The 20678-nt window shown below is 38.0% G+C and overlaps 3 protein-coding genes across 3 annotated transcripts in view; 1 reads left to right on the forward strand and 2 right to left on the reverse strand.

The window, feature by feature from the left end:
• LOC308259065 (olfactory receptor 52H1-like) overlaps positions 1 to 20678 on the reverse strand; it is a gene marked incomplete at both ends in the record, with an annotated part of 349856 nt that overhangs the window by 213434 nt on the left and 115744 nt on the right. The window lies entirely within an intron of this gene.
• LOC308272332 (olfactory receptor 52P1-like) lies at positions 689 to 1697 on the forward strand (the record flags this gene model as incomplete). The annotated part of the gene is made up of 1 exon (XM_080709092.1): positions 689 to 1697. The coding sequence occupies exon 1, from the start codon at positions 723 to 725 to the stop codon at positions 1695 to 1697; it is 975 nt and encodes a 324-aa protein (XP_080565218.1). The 5' UTR covers positions 689 to 722.
• Positions 10053 to 11040, reverse strand: LOC308272339 (olfactory receptor 52P1-like; the record flags this gene model as incomplete). The annotated part of the gene is given in 2 exon segments (XM_080709105.1): positions 10053 to 10979; positions 10981 to 11040. Coding segments are annotated over 2 exon segments (987 nt in total).

The following is a 20678-nucleotide window of genomic DNA, read 5'->3' on the forward strand; positions in this document are numbered from 1 at the left end:
CAGATTAATTTCTCAACATGTTCATATATTTAATAAAATATTTTGGTAATGAATAATAAATAATTTTGTCCTTAATAAGAACATTTATCTAGCCAGGTGTGGTGGTCCACACCTGTAATTCCAGTGCTTGAGGGCTGAGACAGGTTCAAGGCCAGATTCAGCAATGTAGTGAAAACTCTCAGCAGCCTATTGAAATCTTGTTTCAAAACAAAAAATAAATAGGGTTGCATGTAATTTGGAGGTAAAATTCCCTGGGTTTAGTCCTCAGTAATCTCTACTCCCAAAAAACGTATAAAATATATTCTCTCAGATATTGATGCAGGTTTATACATTATTATTACTGTAATATTACAGTAGACTACTATACTATCAGACGTATACTATTACAATTTCAGAGTTATTCTTATGTATCTTTTATTATTTTTTGTGGTACTGGGAATTAAACCCAGGGGCTTTCTACCTCTGAGTTGTACTCCTAACCCTATTTTTTATTCTTTATTTTGAAGCAGAGTCTCAATAAGTAAGTAGCCGAGGCTGGCTGCAAACCCAGGATCCTACTGTCTCAGCCTCCCAAGTACTGGAATTAAAAGGGTGTGCCACCATGCCCAGCTCCACTCTTATGTATCTTAGAATTCCAATCTCTTCGTTTTCAGGCGCTTGGATACTGAAGCTCAGGTAGTTTTCTTTACTGTGCCCTTCAGGTATTTCACCAGGGTGCCACCATGACCACTTGCAATGCCACGGGCCACCCTTCCTTCTTCATTCTTCAAGGGATTTCTGGGATGGAAGACAAACACAGATGGATATCTATCCCCTTCTCCTCTATGTACTTTATCACCGTTCTTGGGAACTGTACCATCCTCTTCACCATTTCCACAGAGCGCTCCCTGCACAAGCCCATGTTCCTGCTTCTCTGCCTGCTGGCCCTCACGGACCTGGGCATGTCCACAACCACCATTCCTAAGGTGTTGTGCATCTTTTGGTTTGGCCAGAGTGAGATAAGCTATGAAGGATGCCTGGTCCAGCTGTTCTTCATCCACTCCATCTCTGCCATGCAGTCATCTGTCCTGATGACCATGGCTTTTGACCGCTACGTGGCCATCTGCAAACCTCTGCATTATGCCACCATCCTTTCCAACAGTCGCATCGGGCTCATTGGCCTCATGAGTTTGGTGAGAGCCATCCTCCTTATTCTCCCCATGCCCATCCTGCTCCAGCATATGCCCTTCCAGGCCAACCATATCATCCCTACCACCTACTGCGAGCACATGGCTGTGGTGAAGTTGGTGTGTGTGGACACCACTGTCAACCGGGTATATGGTCTGGTGGTGGCCTTGCTGGTGGTTGGGATGGACCTCTCAGCCATTGCCTCCTCTTACGTGCTAATCATTCAGGCTATCATGCGGCTCTCTTCCAAAGAAGCCCACCACAAAGCAGTCAACACCTGCACCACACACATCTGTGTTATGCTCATCTCCTACACTCCCTCGCTTTTCTCTTTTCTGACTCACCGTTTTGGCCGAGGCATTCCTTCCCATGTTCATACTATCCTTGGCAACCTCTACTTTCTTGTGCCTCCAATGCTTAATCCTATTATTTATGGAGTAAAAACCAAGGAATTTCGGGACAAAGTGACCAAATATGGTTGCTGGAGGAAGGAGCTTCTAACTATTTCCCAAGGTCAGAAACTTGTTTGATAATCCAACAATCGTGAGCATGAGGAAGAAATGTTAAGTGAACACATCTGGAGAGAACTGACTAGTGACAGAAATATGTCACACAGCAGATTAGCTGCCAAGGTGTTCATCCTTGGGCAGAGAAGCTAAGACACAGGAGACCTTTTTTGTTTAAATAACTCCAAAGTGAGACGATTATTCCCTGTGAAATAAAATAATGATATATGCCCTCCATACCTGACAGAGTGGTTGTGGAGATTATATGTGATAATGTGTGTAAAAGCCCTTTGAACAACAACACACCCTGAACTTTTGTAAGACAGGGAGGAATGTTTCAGTATGAAAGGGAACGTAAGAGCAAATAATACCTTTCCCATCACCTGTGACTGATAGAATCGTACTTCCTTCACCAGCCTAAGGTGTATGTAGACACGGGTGAGTATTTGTATTTATGTGTCAGGTGGAGGGTGGGAACTGGAAAAGATTATTTGAAGTGACCCAGAAGGGACAGGGAAAGTTCAAAATTGAATTTAGAATAACATTTGTTTAACCTTTGTTGTGGAAACCTTACATGTGCACAATAAGACTTGTTGCTTCCGATGTAGACTTAGGGAATATGTACTGGAAATTCAATCTCCAATTTCCAGCAAAACCTCAGAGAGAAAAAAGAAAAACAGGGATTTTCTAGAATTAAAAGGTTGATATGTACTTTATTTATTTATTTTGCAGTACTGGGGGTGGAACCCAGGGGCTTTTCTACCTCTGGGCTGTACTCCCAGATCTATTTTATATTTTATTTGAAAACAAGGTCTCACTAAGTTGCTGAGAGCCTCACTAACTATCCAGGGATGGCTTTGAACCTGTGCGATCCTCCTGTCTTGCTTATGCCACCATGCCCGGCTTGATATGTACTTTAATTAAATTTATACTTATAAAAACTCCTAGATCCAACTCTTCTGTTTATCTCAATTATTTCCAGCATACGAGAAGAATCTCTCATGAAGAGATAATTCTGAGTATGTTCTGTTAATGGTTATAGTTATAAAGGTTAGTTTTATATTGGAAATTATTATGACATGGTGTGTACCAATCTATATGACTGAGTACAGACCAAATACTTCCTAGGAGTGTGCATAGTTCTTGATCTTCGCTTCTTTCTGAGTCTTATTTTTTATACAAAACTAAATAAGAGTGCTGTTATTTCTATTATTATTATTCAATATTATTATTTTATTACCTATTTTTGTCACTGTTAAAGAAATATGTGTACTTGGTAATGCAGTCAAATACGATAGGATATGTAATGAAATGTAAATGTCTTCTTTCTGTTTCTATATAGCTGTATTTTATATTTCTACAGGAAAAGCTACAATTTGATCCCTTTTAAAACATGGGTAGGATTAAGGATAGAAGTTAAATATTTTAAATTAATTCAATAATTTAAATTATAATTTAAGTAAATAATCTAAAATAATTCAGTTAATTAATATCAGAAGAATGACAAGTGTAGTCAAGGAGCCACTGGCTGTAATAGAAGAAAACCTCAGAGTTTTGAGGATTTTGCTAAGAACTGTGTTATCAGTTACTATGTAGGAGAGATAGTTCAAAAATTGTCTGACTTCAAGGGAATTGCACTTTGGATTACTAAAATATATTTGGAATTTAATCAGAAAAAGTTTAAGCAATACTTGATAGATAATAAATGGAAAACATTTCAATTTGTATCAAGTCTCCTCCCCTGCCATTTTATTTGAATTCTCTGCTAATTGCATAAATATATTATTAATGATAAAGCCAAATGATATTTTTGTATATACTTAAGAGTTATTTTTACTTTTCAATAACAGAAAACATCATGACACTCATGCCCACTCTAATGTAACCAGACAATAATCTGAAATCCTAAAAACTCAAAGTGGGCATTGACTTCTGCCTAGATGCTACAGCTGGATATTACCACAAATTTTTGAGTCAAATATTTAATTTTTAACAAATTACTGAGTATAAAATTAAGAAAAATGGGAGTTATAAGGAAGGAAGCAGATCTAATAATGTTATATGCATATATGAATGTGTTATTATAAATCTCATTATCATATACAATTACAATGTACCAATAAATTTTTAAATAAAGAAAAATGCATCCTTACCAGAAAGTAGTCATTTCCACATTTATTCTGTGGAACAAAATATATAGTGAAAGTACATAAATAACATCTGTGGGAAAATTGAATTTTAGTTTACAATTTACACAAATGGGAATATATATAGTATTATGTTTTATGGTGCTGAGGGTGGAACCTAGGGGCTTTTCTACCTCCGGGCTATACTCCCAGACCTATTTTATATTTTATTTGGAAACAGGGTCTCACTAAGTTGCTGAGCGCCTCACTAAGTAGCCGAGGCTGGCTTCGAACCTGTGCGATCCTCCTGCCTCAGCCCCCAAGTGCTGGGATTACAAACGTGAGCCACCACACCTGGCAGGAATATATTATTTAAGAAATTTTGTTTACTTGTTTATTTCAGATATATGACTTCCATATCATCACAAATGTGCCTATTTTATTATTTTTCAATGCTTAATAGCATCTTTGTATATTTGTCAACATTTATTTAAGCAGACACCTTATGATGGACAGATGTTAATTTCTAAGCTTTATTGTTTAACAAAGCTACTTAAAGCCGGGTGTGGTGGCCCACGCTTATAATTCCAGTATTCAAGAGGCTGAGACTGGAGGATGGTGGTTTGTGGACAGCCTCAGCTACTACTTAGTGAGGCCCTCTGCAACTTAGTGAGACCCTGTTTAAAAATAAAGAATAAAAAATAGGGCAGGGGGTGTAGCTTGGAGGTCGAATGCCCCTGGGTTCCATCCCCAGACCAGAAAAAAAAAAAGCTACTTAACTATCCTGTTACACTGGTTATTTATTTATTTAAATTTGTATAAAATAAGTATTACTAGAGAACAGATATGTAGAAATAGTTATTGAAGAAAAAGATATATGCACTTTTTATTTTCCTATTGCAGCAGTTTTTTCTGATCATCAAAATACACAACATAAAATGTAAATGTTAAAATACAGTATGTAGAATGTAAACATACCCTCTCCCTCCCCTTCCCCCAAGATGATGCCTGGTACTATTTTAACAGTGCATTAGTTTCTCAGAGCAGATATAACAGATTGTTAAAAACTGGGTAGCATAAAACTACAGATGTTTTTCTCCTCCAGTTCTGGCTACTACAAGCCCCAAATCAATTTTAGTCAGTCATAAATAAAAACACAATTACATATTTATAGGAAAATGGGTGGAACTGAAGGACATTATGCTAAATGAGATTAGTCAGTCACAAAAAAGAAGAAATTGGATGCTTTCCCTAATATGCGAAAGCTAAGGAGAAATGGGTAACAGAAGAAACTCTAGACAAAGAAGGAGATCCTATAGAGGAGCAAATAAGGCAACCTAATGGAGGGAATGGGAGGAGGGAAGAGGGAAACTCTCTAAAATACATGATGTACTTAAACAAATATATCAAAGTCAATCACTAAGCCAAGCATGGGAAGGAGGGTTGGGGAGGGAATGGAGTGGGGACTGAGTAAGGCCTAACTGAGTGATGTGCATGTATGTCTCCACCATCTTTTATCCCATTAAGATGTATGACTACAATGCACCAATAAAAATGTTTAAAAAACATGTCAGCATGGCCACATGCTTTCTGAAGGCTCTAGGAATCATCTTTCTCTCCTTCTTTCTTAGCCACAGACAGTTGCTGGCAATCTTTAGCATGCTTTTCTTTTAAAACACATCACTTGCCGGGCGTGGTGGCGCACGCTTGTAATCCCAGCACTTGGGAGGCTGAGACAGGAGGATCTCACAGGTCCGAAGCCAGCCTCAGCTACTTAGTGAGGCTCTCAGCAACTTAGTGAGACCCTGTTTCCAAATAAAGTATAAAATCAGTCTGGGAGTGTAGCCTGGAGGTAGAAAGCCTCTGGGTTCCACCCCCAGCACCACACACACACACACACATGCACACACACACACACACACAAAATAAATAAATAAAACACATCACTCTAACTTTGTCATCTCATGGCATCTTCCCTGTCTGTCTCCTTACACCATCCTCCTTTGGTCTGTGTCCACATATTCCTGCGTTTAAACTAAAAACAAAACAAAACAAAACAACAACAAAAAAACTGTTCAAGCTAATAAACACATTGGTTATAATTTGGGAAAAATGTTCAATCTACAAAAACCAATTGCATTTCTGTGCACTAGCAGTAAAAAATAATATTAAGAAAGAAAATAATTCATTTTGGTGCTATAAATATAAATGAAAAACAAACATTGCTCTTTTTTCTTTTTTTGCGGGTCTAGAGATGGAACCCAGGGGCATTTGACCTTCGAGCTATACTCCCTGCCTTAATTTTTATTCTTATTTTGAAGCAGGGTCTCACTAAGTTTTGGAGGGCCTCATTAAGTAGCTGAGGCTGTCCACAAAATGCAGTCCTCGGGTCTCAGCCTCCTGAGTGCTGGGATTACAAAGGTGCACCACAATGCCTAGCTTCAAACATGGCTCTTTTTAAAAGGACACCTGTCATTTAGTTTCCATCCTAAGCCTATGTAATTGTATTTTAACTTGATTATATGCATTTTGAGTTGGGGATCTGGCATGACTGAGGAAGAGGAAGAGGCCTGGTATAGTTGATAGAGTGGGCATCTTGACAAGTGAGTACAAAGAGAAAGTAGATGGGGCTTGCACTGCAGCCACATTCAGGTATGATTCTAAACATAACATGAGAGGGAAATATTTCAAATGAATAGAGCTGTTAGTGGTGCAAGAATGATCTACTTTTTTTGTGGTGGTACTGGGGATTGAACTCAGGGGCATTCTACTCTGAGCTACACTCCCAATCCTATTTTGTTTTTTATTTTGAAACAGGGTCACACTACGTTGTGTGTGTGGGGGGGTTCACTAAGTTGCTGAGCTTAGCCATAGACCTGTGATCTTCCTGTCTCTGCCTCCCAACTACTGGGATTACAGGTGTGCACCACCAAGCCTGGCTTAAGAATCATCTACTTTACTGTTTTGTTTTTGTGGCACTGGGGTTCCTGGAAGACCTTCTGCCTCCGGCTACACTCCCAGACATATTTTTATATTTTTATTTGGAAACAGGGTCTCTTAAACCAGCAAGGCTGGCTTCAAACCTGCGCGATCTTCCTATCTCCGCCTTCCAAGTGCGGGGATTACAAGCGTGCGCCACCACGCCCAGCTAAATCATCTACTTTAAATGGAAGGAGAAGTGTCCTATTGTGTGAATATAAATTCTGGGGCAATGACCAGTGGCTTGGCTGTATGAGTGTGTTTATAGAAATAAATGGTCCAAAAGATTGAAGGCATGGAGGTCTAGGTTAAAAGAATATGAGTGGGCAGATGAGAAAAGGCATCAAAACTGAAGACTTTGTAACATGTTAACAATCACTAAAATCCCCCAATACATGTACATTTGAAGATATACTGATATCATTATTTAGTTAATTTGTGTTAGCCAGTCATTATCACCAGCACCTGGAGAATCTGTACCCAGGGGCCTCAACAGAGAAGAAAGCTGCTTCTGGACCAAACAGCATGGATTCCCTCTAAACACCCAACAACTAAACAGAGACTAGTGACAGTTTCCCAGCCTACCCTGACTGCTAATTTTCTTTTACGTACGTGTTTCCATTATAATGTTTCTGCATGCTTAATCTGTTCTTTTCTGAGGGCCCAGACTAGCAAGATATCTTTGGAAACCCAATCAGAAACTGGATGGCTGTGGAGACTGGGTGATATACTCCATCTAAGCCAACTTGTAGAGACACAACATGCATTTCAGTAGAGAGTGGATGAAGGTGCGGCAGTACATTAAAAGTAGAAAATAGCCGGGCGTGGTGGCGCACGCTTGTAATCCCTGCGCTTGGGAGGAGGATTGCACAGGTTCGAAGCCAGCTGTGCTAGTTTAAGAGACCCTGTTTCCAAATTTAAAAATATATATATAAAAATAGGTCTGGGAGTGTAACCTGGAGGTAGAAGGGTTTCCAGGAACCCCAGTACCACAAAACAAAAACAAAAACAAAAAACAAAAGATAAAAGTAGAAAATAACTACCTGAGCCTGGTGGCACACACCTGCAATCCCAGCACTCAGGAGGCTGAGACAGGAGAATAGTAGATTTGAGGTCAGAGTATTGTAATATAGTAAGATCCTGTTTCTAAATTGAAAATGGTTAAGAGTGTAGCTGAGAGCTAGAATGCCCTTGGTTCAATCCCTGGTACTCAATCCCCCACCTGCACCAATAGAAAATAGAGATAAGATGTTTTCAGTTCTCCATATAGTTTTTAGCTATTTATACTCTAACCAAAGTTGCTCTTAAATTAATTTTTGTTATTAGGTAGGAGGTATTTTTATGATCAAAACCACTTCTACTGTTCTATTTAGTCTTGTTCCATGACTTTTTTACTCTTTATTCCTGCCTTCAAAGAGATAACATGGGCATAATTAAGGCAGAAGATGTTGTGGTGAGATAGATAAGGATTTGAATTCAGGCCTACGTACTTACTGCCTGTGTGACAATGAGAAAGTTACATAAGGAAATTCAGCCTCCATAACACATACCATGCAAAATATATTATTACATAAGTTGAGTTTGATTTGACATGATTATATGAGCTGTTATATGTAAAAATATCTAGAAAAATTAGTACAACTACCTGAACAAATGCTATTTTTTTTCTGAAATTAACAGAAATTTCAGGACCATAAAGTAGGACTTTTCCTTTCACTACTGTCCTAGAATAGAAAGACTCCAACCTTAGCTATTATCCTGAACTGTTCTTAGGCTTTTTTTTAACCAAGTATATCCATCTTCATCTGAGTTTTAGTCCTATAATTCTTTTTCATCAATGTGTCGCTTTGAACCTCACTATGATATGTAATTATAATATACCAAAATGGTTATAAGACTACATACATTACCCTTATCCTTCATATCAGCATCCTTTTGAGAATTTCCTTTAAGTGAAATAGATTTAAAGGGAAGTTAGAAATATAGAATCTTTTCTCATGACTTTTAATTTGACAATCACATATGTTTAACTTTGTGCTAAAACTATGATTATTCTGTTTCTCAGTATTTCTTATGCTCTATATTTTCTATGGCTTAACTTTTCTTAGAAAGGGAACTTTTCTGCTTAACTATTCAACCTTACATTTACCTTACTTATTACCTTGTGCAATTGATCTATTGATAACTAGACATTTAAATGCTTAGCTAGAAATTTCACTCATTGCAATGATTTAAAACATTTTTGACAAAGCAATTCTTCATCACAACAATATAAGTCTTCACATGATTCAAGTCACTCTCAATCACTTCAGGTAATACAATATAATTTCAGAACAGGTGGCTTCATGTTCACATGTTCTTTTTAAATATGGAGCTCCTAGCCAAGCATGGTGGTGCATGCTTGTAATCCCAGTACTTGGGAGGCTGAGACAGGAGGATCGCATAGGTTCAAAGCCACCCTCAGCTACTTGGTGAGGCTCTCAGCAACATAGTGAGACCCTGTTTTCAAAGAAAACATAAAAGGTCTGGGAGTATAGCCCAGAGGTAGAAGGCCTCTGAGTTCTATTCCCAGTACTACTACTACACACACAAAAAAATGGAGCTCCTAATTACAGAAGTCTTCTGAATTAGGTATCTGTATAGATCTTTATAATGTCCCTTTATCCTGTTGATATATGTCATTCTCAGATTTGTTCATTTTTGTCACATGCATTTGCACCATCACAATCGTCCAGGCAGTACTGGAAAAATGCCCCATTACATTAATGTTTTAAAAACCATGATAAAAATCAAATTCCTAAAAAGTTATTATTACATGTTAGAGGTATACAAAAACAGTAAGTATGACAGGATCCTTTGAATAGGAAAATACTAGTTAGATGGAAACACACAACAAATTTGAGAATAGCAAACACAAAGAAATATGCAGCAAGTATTAACTCTTAATAAAGACAAAAGATAATCTTCATCATTTACAGATAAATTTTGTTTAAAATTACTGAACACAGATGTGAGAGATATCCAGGGGTCCTATGCCATCATATTGTCCCTGTTAAAGATACACAGAGATATTTTAGGATCTCCTTTCTGTAGTTCATAGTTTAATGAAAGTACAAACATATGGGTCCAGGAAGGAAGGAAGGAAGGATTGATTCTGCCGCACGTTTCTTCTTCCCACAGGCTCTCTGAAGATAAAACGGGATCTTGGATGGTTGGCCAAAGGCATCATCAGTTGCCCTCATTGACTTGCGGGATTATTGTTAGGACCCACAGCCTAGGTGGATCTGCACAGGCATTTGGTCACCTTGTTTCGTATTTCCTTCATCTTTATCCCATAGATGATGGGGTTGAACAATGAGGGTAGGAGAAGGTAGAGATTGGCAAGGAGAATATGAGCATGAGGTGGAATATTGCGACCGATGCGGTGGGTGATAGAAGAAAAGAGTGCAGGCACATACGTGAAAAGGATGACAAAGAGATGGGCTGAGCAGGTATTGAGAGCTTTCAGGGTGGCGTCCCGAGAGTGGAGGCGTACCACAGCCTGCAGGATCAGGGCATAAGAGAAGCCAATAAGGAGCAGATCAAATCCTACCACGAGCAAGATCACAAAGAGCCCATAAATGCGATTGGGTCTGGTGTGGCTACAGGCCATCTTCACCACAGCCATGTGGTCACAGTATGTGTGAGGAACGACTGTGTGGCAGAAAGTTAACCTTTGCAGTAGAAGAGGCATGGGCAAGATAAGAATCACACCCTTGGCTAGAGCCACCAGCCCCAGCTGTGCAACCAGAGAATAGCTCAGAATAGTGTTGTAGTGTAATGGCTTACACACAGCCACAAAGCGATCAAAGGCCATTGCAACAAGTAGGGCTGACCGTACCACAGATGCTCCATGGATGAAAAACATCTGAGTGAAGCAGGCACCGGAAGTGATGTCTCCATCACTGAACCAGAAGATGCACAGGAGCTTGGGCACCACAGCCAGAGTAGATACGAGGTCAGCAGTCATCAGCAGGGCCAGGAGCAGGTACATTGGTGTGTGAAGCGTAGGCTCTGTGACCACCAGGAAGAGGATAGCACCATTGCCGATGAGGATAGCCAGAAATAAGGAGGAGAACGGAACAGAGAGCCACAAGTGCTGTGACTCTAAGCCAGGAATGCCCATTAGAGTGAAGGTCATGTAGCTGGAATGGTTGAAGATTAGCATGGCAGAAATTGTTGCTGGTTGTTAAACAAAGTTTAGACACCTGCCAATGAGACATGGGTGGTGGGTTGTTTTTACTGTTTGGGGTGATAATGATTTTCTCAGTTGGGACCCAGAAAGAGATGGCAGAATGCCTCTTAGGAATCATGAAATTCACAATCTGGCTTCACCTCTATCTCTAAATACCTTTATTGTTTTCACAATCAATTTCTTTTGGGGCTTTGACTTTAATTCTGTGTAAGAGATGATATAGTGGACCTTTATTCTCACTCCTCCAAATTCAGAGAGCCTACATACTTCAATTTTCTTTGCTTTTTTTTTTGAGTAAGAGTAGGATACAAGCTGGGCATAGTGGCACATACTTGTAATTCCAGCATTTGGGAGGCTGAGACAGGAGGAGCATGGTTTGTGGACAGCCTCATATACTTAGTGAGGCCCTTTTCAACTCAGTGAGACCCTATTTCAAAATAAAGACCAAAAAATAGGGCTGGGGTGTAGCTCAGAGATAGAATGCCCCTAGGTTTCATTCCCAGTACCTCAAAATAATAGGGTAGGGGGTGTATCTTGGAGGTCGAATGCCCCTGGGTTCCATCCCCAATACCGCCGAAAAAAAAAAAAAGTAGGAGACAATATTTTTATTCTTGAAGAAAAGAAGGGATAACCTGATGGAAAAACCATAATATTTTCACTGGGGAGTCATATATATATATATATATAATATATTATATATGCATATATATATGTACATATATATTTTCCTCTCCTTACATACATATATATATATATATATATATATGTGTGTGTGTGTGTGTGTGTGTGTGTGTGTGTGTGTGTGTGTGTGTGTGTGTGTAAGGAGAGGAAATATGCTTCCTTACATCTTGTTTTAGGAGTATTGAGGTGTTGGGGAAAATCTTCCTTGAGTGCTTTTAATTTTATGTAATTCTTTCAGGAATCTACTCTCTGATGGTGATGGCTTTTCTCTCTCCAAGCCCTTTCCTTTGGGGAAGAAAATATAGAAATAGTGCCCAAATAAGAACACTGGTAGGTGGCTATCTCTCACCATCTCTTAAGCTATGCATATATGTACTTGCTGGATGATCCTTTGAGGTTTTTTTACCTGATTTATGAATCTCTGTCTTTTTTTGTAATAAATGGTCTTTATGGGTAGATTGTTACTTTAGTCATGAGTTGTTACTTCAAATTAGTCCACTGGACTACCTAAGAGTACTTACTTCAATTCCAATTATGAACTAAGCAGAATTTCCAGCGATGTATGCACAGTCTAAGCAGTGATTAAATAAAAACCATTTCCACTAATATCCACCTTTTTGATACCTACTATCTTCCACCTTCCACACATTATTCATTCTATCTATTTTTTAGGTCATGGATATTTAATTTAAGTTGATAGTCTCTTCTTATGGTTCTTTACTTAGGAAATAATGTTATGATGCAAAATGTTATTTAGAAATTATCTGAGCTGTTGTAATCATTAGGATAATTCATGGATTCTTACAAAAAGTAGGCATTAATATATCTACATAATGAGGGAAATCAGTATTACACTTGGACTTCTAATAAGAAGTTAATGTTTGTCTATGGCCATACCATCCTAAGCACACCCTATCTCATCTATCTCAGAAGCTAAGCAGGGTCAGGCCTGGTTAGTACTTGGATGGGCAGAAATTAATGTTTATATTGGAGTATGTAATATTGGGAGAAAGGACTAACAACATCAAGGAAAAATATTGCCTGAATAAACAACACTGACATTTGAGATTTTGAACAACATATTAGAGGGAACAGTCCTCATAAAAGGGATACAGGATGTGTATAGAAGGAACCTTGCACTCATGCATAAGAAGACACAGAGAACAGTTATTTTTGATACAAGCATTCAACATCCAAGATGGGGTTTGCTGAAGAGGATCTGTAGATCCTGTACAACACAGGAGAAAAGATGAAGACAAAAACAGGCTCATCTGTCTCGTCAGTAGCTTGGAGGTTCTTAGTTAAACTAGAAAGTCAAAGTAGAGAACACACAGGGCATTTTCATAACTTTATGACATGAATTTGTGATTTCATTAATACTCTTTCAGGATATAATTGTTACTATAAAATGTAAGGACAATACTGGAATATTTAAGTTACTTCTTTAGAACTTGATGATTCCAGAAAAAAAAAACACCCTTAAAAGGTTAACTTTGTGCTTCTAAAATGAATTCTGCGCTTAAACAAATTTCACACACCAGGATCCTGATAAATTGCATACATGTAATATGAATATAAATATTAAATTGGCTTATACTATTTTATGTATATTCTTTGTCTTTTAAGAAAGATAGTCATACTTCATTCCAATTTACATTCTAAAATGAGTTTACTCATTAATATTGCCCTTATTTTTTATAGTCTCCAATTAAAAATCTCCTTGCTTTTATTATAGGCATCTGATCTTAACTATTACAACTAAAATTCTTGTCAAGCAGCACCACTTACACCTATAAATCTGACAGTTATATACTAGTGTTTTGTAGTACTGGGAGTTGAACCAAGGGCCTCACACATTTTAGGCAAGCACTCTACCAATGAGCTATACATTCAGTCCTGGCACTCATAAAATTAATGCCTTTGTTAAAGTTAAAATAAAATATTACACAGAATTTAGGTTTCTAGATTCTTTCATATCCTTAAAATGATCTCTATTCATAAAAATATCTGAACTAGATTGGGCTAAACATACAGCTAATAAAATAATTAATGGGGAATTGACTCACTTTTAAATTGACTTTGGAACCAAAGACATAACACAAAATGGGGAAAATAATATGGACAGGTGGGAGGCACCATTATAGAGACAGAAAAATTTAAGATTATAGTCTTCTGCTCTCTTCATTTTTGCCTCACTTTTGGGCAAATTAAAAGTTTAGGTAGATTAGCTGATGTAACAATTCTAATGTCTATCAACCCCCTTAAAAAAAAAAGAAAAAGAAAAAAACTAAAAGTAATTTTAAAATATCTAATGTCTATCAACACCATTCAAAAAAAGAAAAAGAATAAAAGGAAAAGAATAATTTTAAAATATCAACAACAACAATAAATGAAATGTCTATCACCATCCCTACACACACTCATACCCTTTTCAAGCTTCTAACTTTCCTGTTCACTACATCTATCTATTATTTATGGCCTCAAGATCTGTCCTCATCTCCTTTTTATTACTTATTCCCCAATTAGTGCTCTGATCATTGCCCTATATACAATATTGATTAATTCTAATAAATCTAATCTATTTAGCGTGATATTGTTTTACAGCCAACTGGGCTGTCAAATGTCAATAATTATTTTGCATACCATTTATTTTGAAACTCATTGCTTTTCAGAAGGATAACAGCTATCATTTCATATTTAATTTATAAGTGTTTTCAGCCAAGAGTATTCATTGTTACAGAGACAATACACATAAATAAAGCACTTCCATTCTTGGAAAAATAATTGCCAGACCTTAAATTTTTGCTAAGAAAGAATTAAAAAACTATAATATAGACTGGAAAGATTGCTTCTATTCCACAGCCTTGGTGCCAGCCTCTGCCTTATCTAGGGAAGACATATTACCAATAAGATTGACAATTTCCTGAACTAAACTCAGCCTATGATAAGGGTTACAGGAGACACACAGATCTTACTATGTTTTTGGTAATCCCAAACTCTTATTAAGCTTTTGGTAAATTTCTCCCCATTTACCCATCCTCACCTGTCAACATACAACACCCCTGCCCTCTTAGCCACCATAACCTATCCATAGAAGGTATCAGAAAATAATATAATATAGATCTGAATAAAAAATTGTTAGATTATAAACATCCCTCTTCCCCTTAGATGTGTTCAGAACCAATCTCACCATATCTGTCATACTTATTTGCTGGTGCCATTTAAGAAAAACCTAGCCTTCACAGTTAGGCTTTATCATCAATATTCCATCACTGAATAGTTATAGAACCTTCTAATCATATTCTTTCCCCATCCATTCCTTTCAAAATCTTTAAACTGTGGTCTTTAGAAATCATAGGCTATTAGACAGGTGTGATGGTGCATGCCTATAATCTCAGTACTAGGGAAGCTGAGACAGAAGAACCACAGGTTCAAAACTAGCCTCAGTAACTTAGCAAAACCCTCAGCATTTACCAAGACCCTGTTTAAAAAAATATATGGCTGGAGGAGTAGCTCAAATGAAGAACACAAAGAAAGAAAATGGAAGATAGAAAGAAAGAGAAAAGTAGAAAATCATAGGCTATTGTCAAAAAACTTTTCTTTGAAAATTCACTGTTCCTTCTTCGAACAGAAACTAGGCTATGCTTTCAGAATATAGCATTCTTTACATCCTGACAAATATTGCTTTTATTAATTTCACTGCTCTCAGACTATGTCTCCTGAGAGAGGGTATAGGTCTTCTTGCTCTCCATTGTACTTTCTAGATCTTTGTTTCTCTTCCTACTTCAAAAAGTCAGACCCATTAAGATTCCAGCAGTCAGGCCATGCTGCCCTTTTCAGTTATTTTGTGCTGAATCACCTTTCCTCAGCTGGCTGGATTTTGATCTTTGTTGCACGTTAGGTTATTTTTGTGTGTGTGCTACTCTCTCACTGTTTTTGTCTTAATTATTGCAATTAATTTACATCAGCAATCAAGTAAATGCTTGCTTTTTTATTTCTTGAACTCCTCACTCCTAATCATCTTTTTCTTCACTCCACTAGAGCCACTTACAATGTCATAAGTAAAACACTAGAATTACTGCAACACCTTTGAAATCTTGTTTTTAGGAATATATTTTCTTACACGTAGCTCAGGGTTTTCCAGTTCACTTTTTCTAGTTCCTTCTGCTTCGTTATTCTTTATCAGTGCTACACTTTTTTTCCCCTATTACCATCCTACTTTCTCACCAAGTTACAAAACATGTTCCATCTCTCTCACTCTGTCCTCCTCCTCCTCCTCCTCCTCCTCCTCCTCCTCCTCCTCCTCCTCCTCCTCCTCCTCCTCCTTTTCTTCTTCTTCTTCTTCTTCTTCTTCTTCTTCTTCTTCTTCTTCTTCTTCTTCTTCTTCTTCTTCTTCTTCTTCTTCTTCTTCTTCTTCTTCTTCTTCTATTTGGTACTAGAGGTTAAACCCAGAGGCATTCTTCCTCTGAGCTACACCTCCAGCCCTATTTTAACTATTTTACTTTAAAATTAGGTCTTACTAAGTTGCAGAAGGCCTTGCTATATTGCTGAGGGTGGCCTTGAACCTGAAATCCTCCTGTCCCAGCCTCCCAAATATTGGTATTACATGTCTGTGCTATAACACTCAGATTCTTCTCTTCTTTCATTGCACTAATAAGGATGTAATTCTTGTGAAACCCACCTCTGTTCTGTACCTATACCTGAGCAAATGAACGTAACTTCCAAGAAACACACAACCATGATCATTGATTCAGTTTGATCACAGTCCTCAGGTATGTTCTCAAATTAACTGGCCAATCAGAACATATTTATATCTGCACTCTTACTCTAAGAAATTTTACAATTTTTCTTCTTAATATCCTAACACTGCCTTCTCACACCTCAAAATTAGATGATTTTTATTAAGATAATTTTTTATTTTATTATTTTATATTATTAAGAAAATAAAAGAAGCCAGATGTTGTGGCACATGCCTGTAATCCCAGTACTTGGGAGGATGAGATAGGAGAATTGCAGGTTTGAGACCAGCCTCATCAACTTACTGAGATCTTATATCCAGGTGCTCACCAAGGAAACATGTCTGATATATAGATTTTTGTAACTTGTCTGTTTTCACTCATAATCAGTAGGAGAGACTGTCTAGATCTTGGGGCAGCTCTATGATTTGGTTCTGCAAAATGTAATAACTGAATTTTAATACTCTAGTTTTATGTTAAACTATTAAGATTTTCTTGATACAAAAGCTCTTTTCCCTCTCTCCCACCCTACCTGTATTTCTCTTAATGACTTCTGGATCTTTGAGCTCCTTTTGTAGTCTGAAGAAGGTATTGCAGTCAAAACAGTGTATTTGAATTGAATAAGCCACTGGTGGCAACAAAAAGTCCTTAAAGTAAAAAAAAAAAAAAAAAAAAAAAAAAAAAAAGAAAGAAATTTAGCAAGACTCTTTCAAAATAAAAAATAAAATAGGGCCGGGCTTGGAGCTCAGAGCTAGAATGCCCCTAGCTTGAATTCAGAAGGAAGGAAGGAAAGAAGGAAGGAAGGAAGGAAGGAAGGAAGGAAGGAAGGAAGGAAGGAAGGATGGATAGAATTTCCTCACTTACCTAATAACAAAAATAGCACCCACTGCATGGGTACCCACATACTGTCTTCCTATTAGAGTGGATGACGCACCACATTCTTAAAGTTAACTCCACCTGAATCATGTTTCTTTTCCCTCACACCAGGACTTGCTTCCTCAACGATCCAGTCGCTGCCCCCTCAACACTCCCTCCCCCAAGACCTCCCTGCTCTACTTGCCCTGTGCCACTCACCCTTCTAGCCAGGACACATTTAGCTTTCACTTGGGAGCTGATGTAACTCCTTACTGGTCTCTACTTCTCTTTTGCCTACATACTGCTTATTGCTCATAGAACAGCCATATTATCTTTAAAAGTGTTTAAAAGTATAAGTAACGTGGTATTAACCTTCAGTGGCTTTCCATTTATGGAAAGGAATAAAATCAAAAATAAAATCAAAAAATAAAATCAAAGCTGTGCCATGGTGTGCAGGCACGCTGATGTACTCTCAGCATGATTTCCCATGGCACTCAGGATGTGCAGGGGAGGACCCGGCCTCGGCTCACCCTGGGGCTGCGGCTTCACCCACTCTCCCCTCACTTCGCTCCTGGTCCTTGGGCTCTTCTTTCAGCATGGGGAGTGTTGCCTGTCTCCTGGCACTGGCTTTTGCAGTTTTATTCCCACAAAACTTCACATGACAACTGTGTTTATAAAGTATCATTGTGTATTTAGTTTCTATTTTAGTCATACTAAACTACAGATCACAGATATCATCTTTTTTTTCTAGTACTGGAGATTGAATCCAGGAGCATTCTACCTCTGAGCTACACCTCAAGTCTTTGTTTGTTTGTTTGTTTGTTTGTTTGTTTGTTTAAATTTCAGAACAAGGTCTTACTAAGCTGCAGAGTGCCTTGCTATATGTAGCAGAGGCTGACCATGAACCTGTAATCCTCCTGTTTTAGACTCCCAAATACTGGGATTACAGGAATGCAACAGCATGCTTATCTACATATCATCTTTGAATAACATTTGCTTCTAAACACCTTTATACTTCATTAATTGTTGTGTGTGTGTGTGTGTGTGTGTGTGTGTGTGTGTGTGTGTGTGTGTATGTTTACTAGTAAGCGAACCTTAAGCCCAGGGTCATTCCTCTGAGCTACACACTCAGCCCTTTTTGTTTTTTTCTTTGAAACAGAGCCTCACTAGGTTTCTGAGACTCTGTTAAGGCTTGCCTCAAACCTGAGGTCCTCCTACCTCAGCCTCCCAAGTACTAGGATTACAGGCATGTGCTCAACTTAGTCAGAGTACAGAACTGGAGCCCAGAAGTATGCATTCTTTAGAGCTTGTAGAAGTATTTCTTTTTGTGGCCAGGTTAAAGAAGACCAGTCCAAAAGAAACCATACTTGCATCATTGCATGAAACTAGATCTGTCTGTCTCTCTTTCTCTCTCTCATTCTCTCTCTATAGCCCACCATCTTTGTCCTCTCGTCTGTCATTTCCCCTAATTATCCTTCATTCAGCAGATAAGTTTGCAGATAGTAACAACATAGTTTAATAAATGTTATAACTGAGATGGAAAAGAAATTGTGGAGCATGAAGGACTCTCTCTTCTAAAGGGGCAAAGTAAAATCTGCTGCAAACTGAAACAATAATAAAATTTAGTGAAATAGAGAAGTAAGGGAGAATTCTGGCTAGAGAAAAAGGTGAAAAGATATAATATCTGAAACTTAGGTGTATTTAGGAAATAGTGAGAAATTTACTATGACTTGCTGTTAAGTCGATGGAGTCCTGGAGACAAGGTGAGATGCAGACCTGGACTGACACTTCCTTTTGTACAGAATGCTTTCCATATCCCTTTCCTTCCTTGACAAACCTGATTCAGCTCAATCCCATCTTCGCCTTTCCTCTCTTGGCCACATCATGGGTTTGCCTATATCTAAGCTTCGGTTGCCCAGTGCTAAGTTTCTTTTTGTTAAGCAGTTCCCCTCATTTAACTAGTGTTTATTAAGGATTGGCTCTGAGACAGAGTTTGTTAACTAACCCACCTCTTCATATCTCATAATATCTCTGCATTATTATTATTGTTGTTGTTGTTATTGTACTGGGGGTTGAACCCAGGGTTATTCTACCTCTGAGCTCAATTTAATATTTTATTTTGAAACAGGGTCTTGCTAAATTGCTTTGGACCTTGCTAAATTGCTGAGCCTGGCTGTAAACAAACCTGTGATCCTCCAGTCTCAGCCTCTCAAGTACTGGGACTACTGGCGTGCACCACCATGTCTGGCTTCTGCATTATTTTAAAGCCCTAGATTCTTAGATCTTTACCAACCCTAAAATCTTCTGTAAACTTGCTCAACCTTAAGAAAGCTTTCTTAAGAACCTTCCTTTAGAAGGTTTTCTTAAGAAGTACTTTCAGGGGGCTAGAGTAGAATTGCTGGGTAGCTGGAGAATAGTGGAAGCTACAGATAGAAGAGGCTTAGGAAAAATAACCAACTAAAAGAGGGTAATGCAGGAGAGTTGTTTCAATGTTTTAAATCAGAACTTACCTGGAAATTTTCCCACTATATTCTTCTTACCAACCTCATTGCTTCTAATAACCAGAGCATTGTCGTTTGAAAGTTCTAATTTAAATCTACCTATTTCATTCTTCACTCAATATTAAATCTCTTTTTTGCTGACCTGGGAAGAAAGACCAGTAGAGGAGCTCTCTGCCCACCTGGACTCTCCTCCTGTAATTTTTTCCTGCAACACAACACATACGTTTTCTTGTAATAGTGGAGCAAGGCTCATACTATATAAGGGAAATGTTGAATGTTATGATTTCATCTTTTAAGAGCTCTGAGTATAGCTAGGACTCTTTGGAGATCAAGGAAAGGATGAGGGTATGAGAGGTGGTTCATTAGCGTATCCCTCCAGGCCTTTTACTCAAAGGGCAACTGACTTGAAAGGTAGTTCCCACAGGGAAAAGGAAGGTAATTTGAGCCATTCTCAGCTTTCATGTGATGATGAGTCTTTCTATGCTTGTGTAGTTACATTTATTCCCACTTTTGTCAAAACAGAAGCAGCTTTGGGATGACACTTTTACTCTGTAAAGCCATAGTATCTTTTAATAAAAATCTGGATTTTGCACTTCAACTTTCTTTCTCTTTGATGAAATGCTAAGTAACCTTTTATTCATTTTGAAATGGTAAGAGGATGGCTGTAATTCTTAGTAGCTGAGGGTGGATCTGAACCTGTGCAATGGCTGCATTCTTTATGAAAATCTAGATAGCATTGAGAAAATGTTTTCTTCTGTGTTTATGTTTGTTTTACTACCAAGCAGGGGTTTTATCCTCAAATCCAACATTACTGTGATTTTTAATTATGAAATTATATGCATGATCCACTTAATAAACATAAATTTATATGCTACCCTAACTAATTTACAGAA

This window comes from Muscardinus avellanarius, assembly GCF_963383645.1.
Source record: "Muscardinus avellanarius genome assembly, chromosome: 1".
Lineage (NCBI taxonomy): Eukaryota > Metazoa > Chordata > Mammalia > Rodentia > Gliridae > Muscardinus > Muscardinus avellanarius.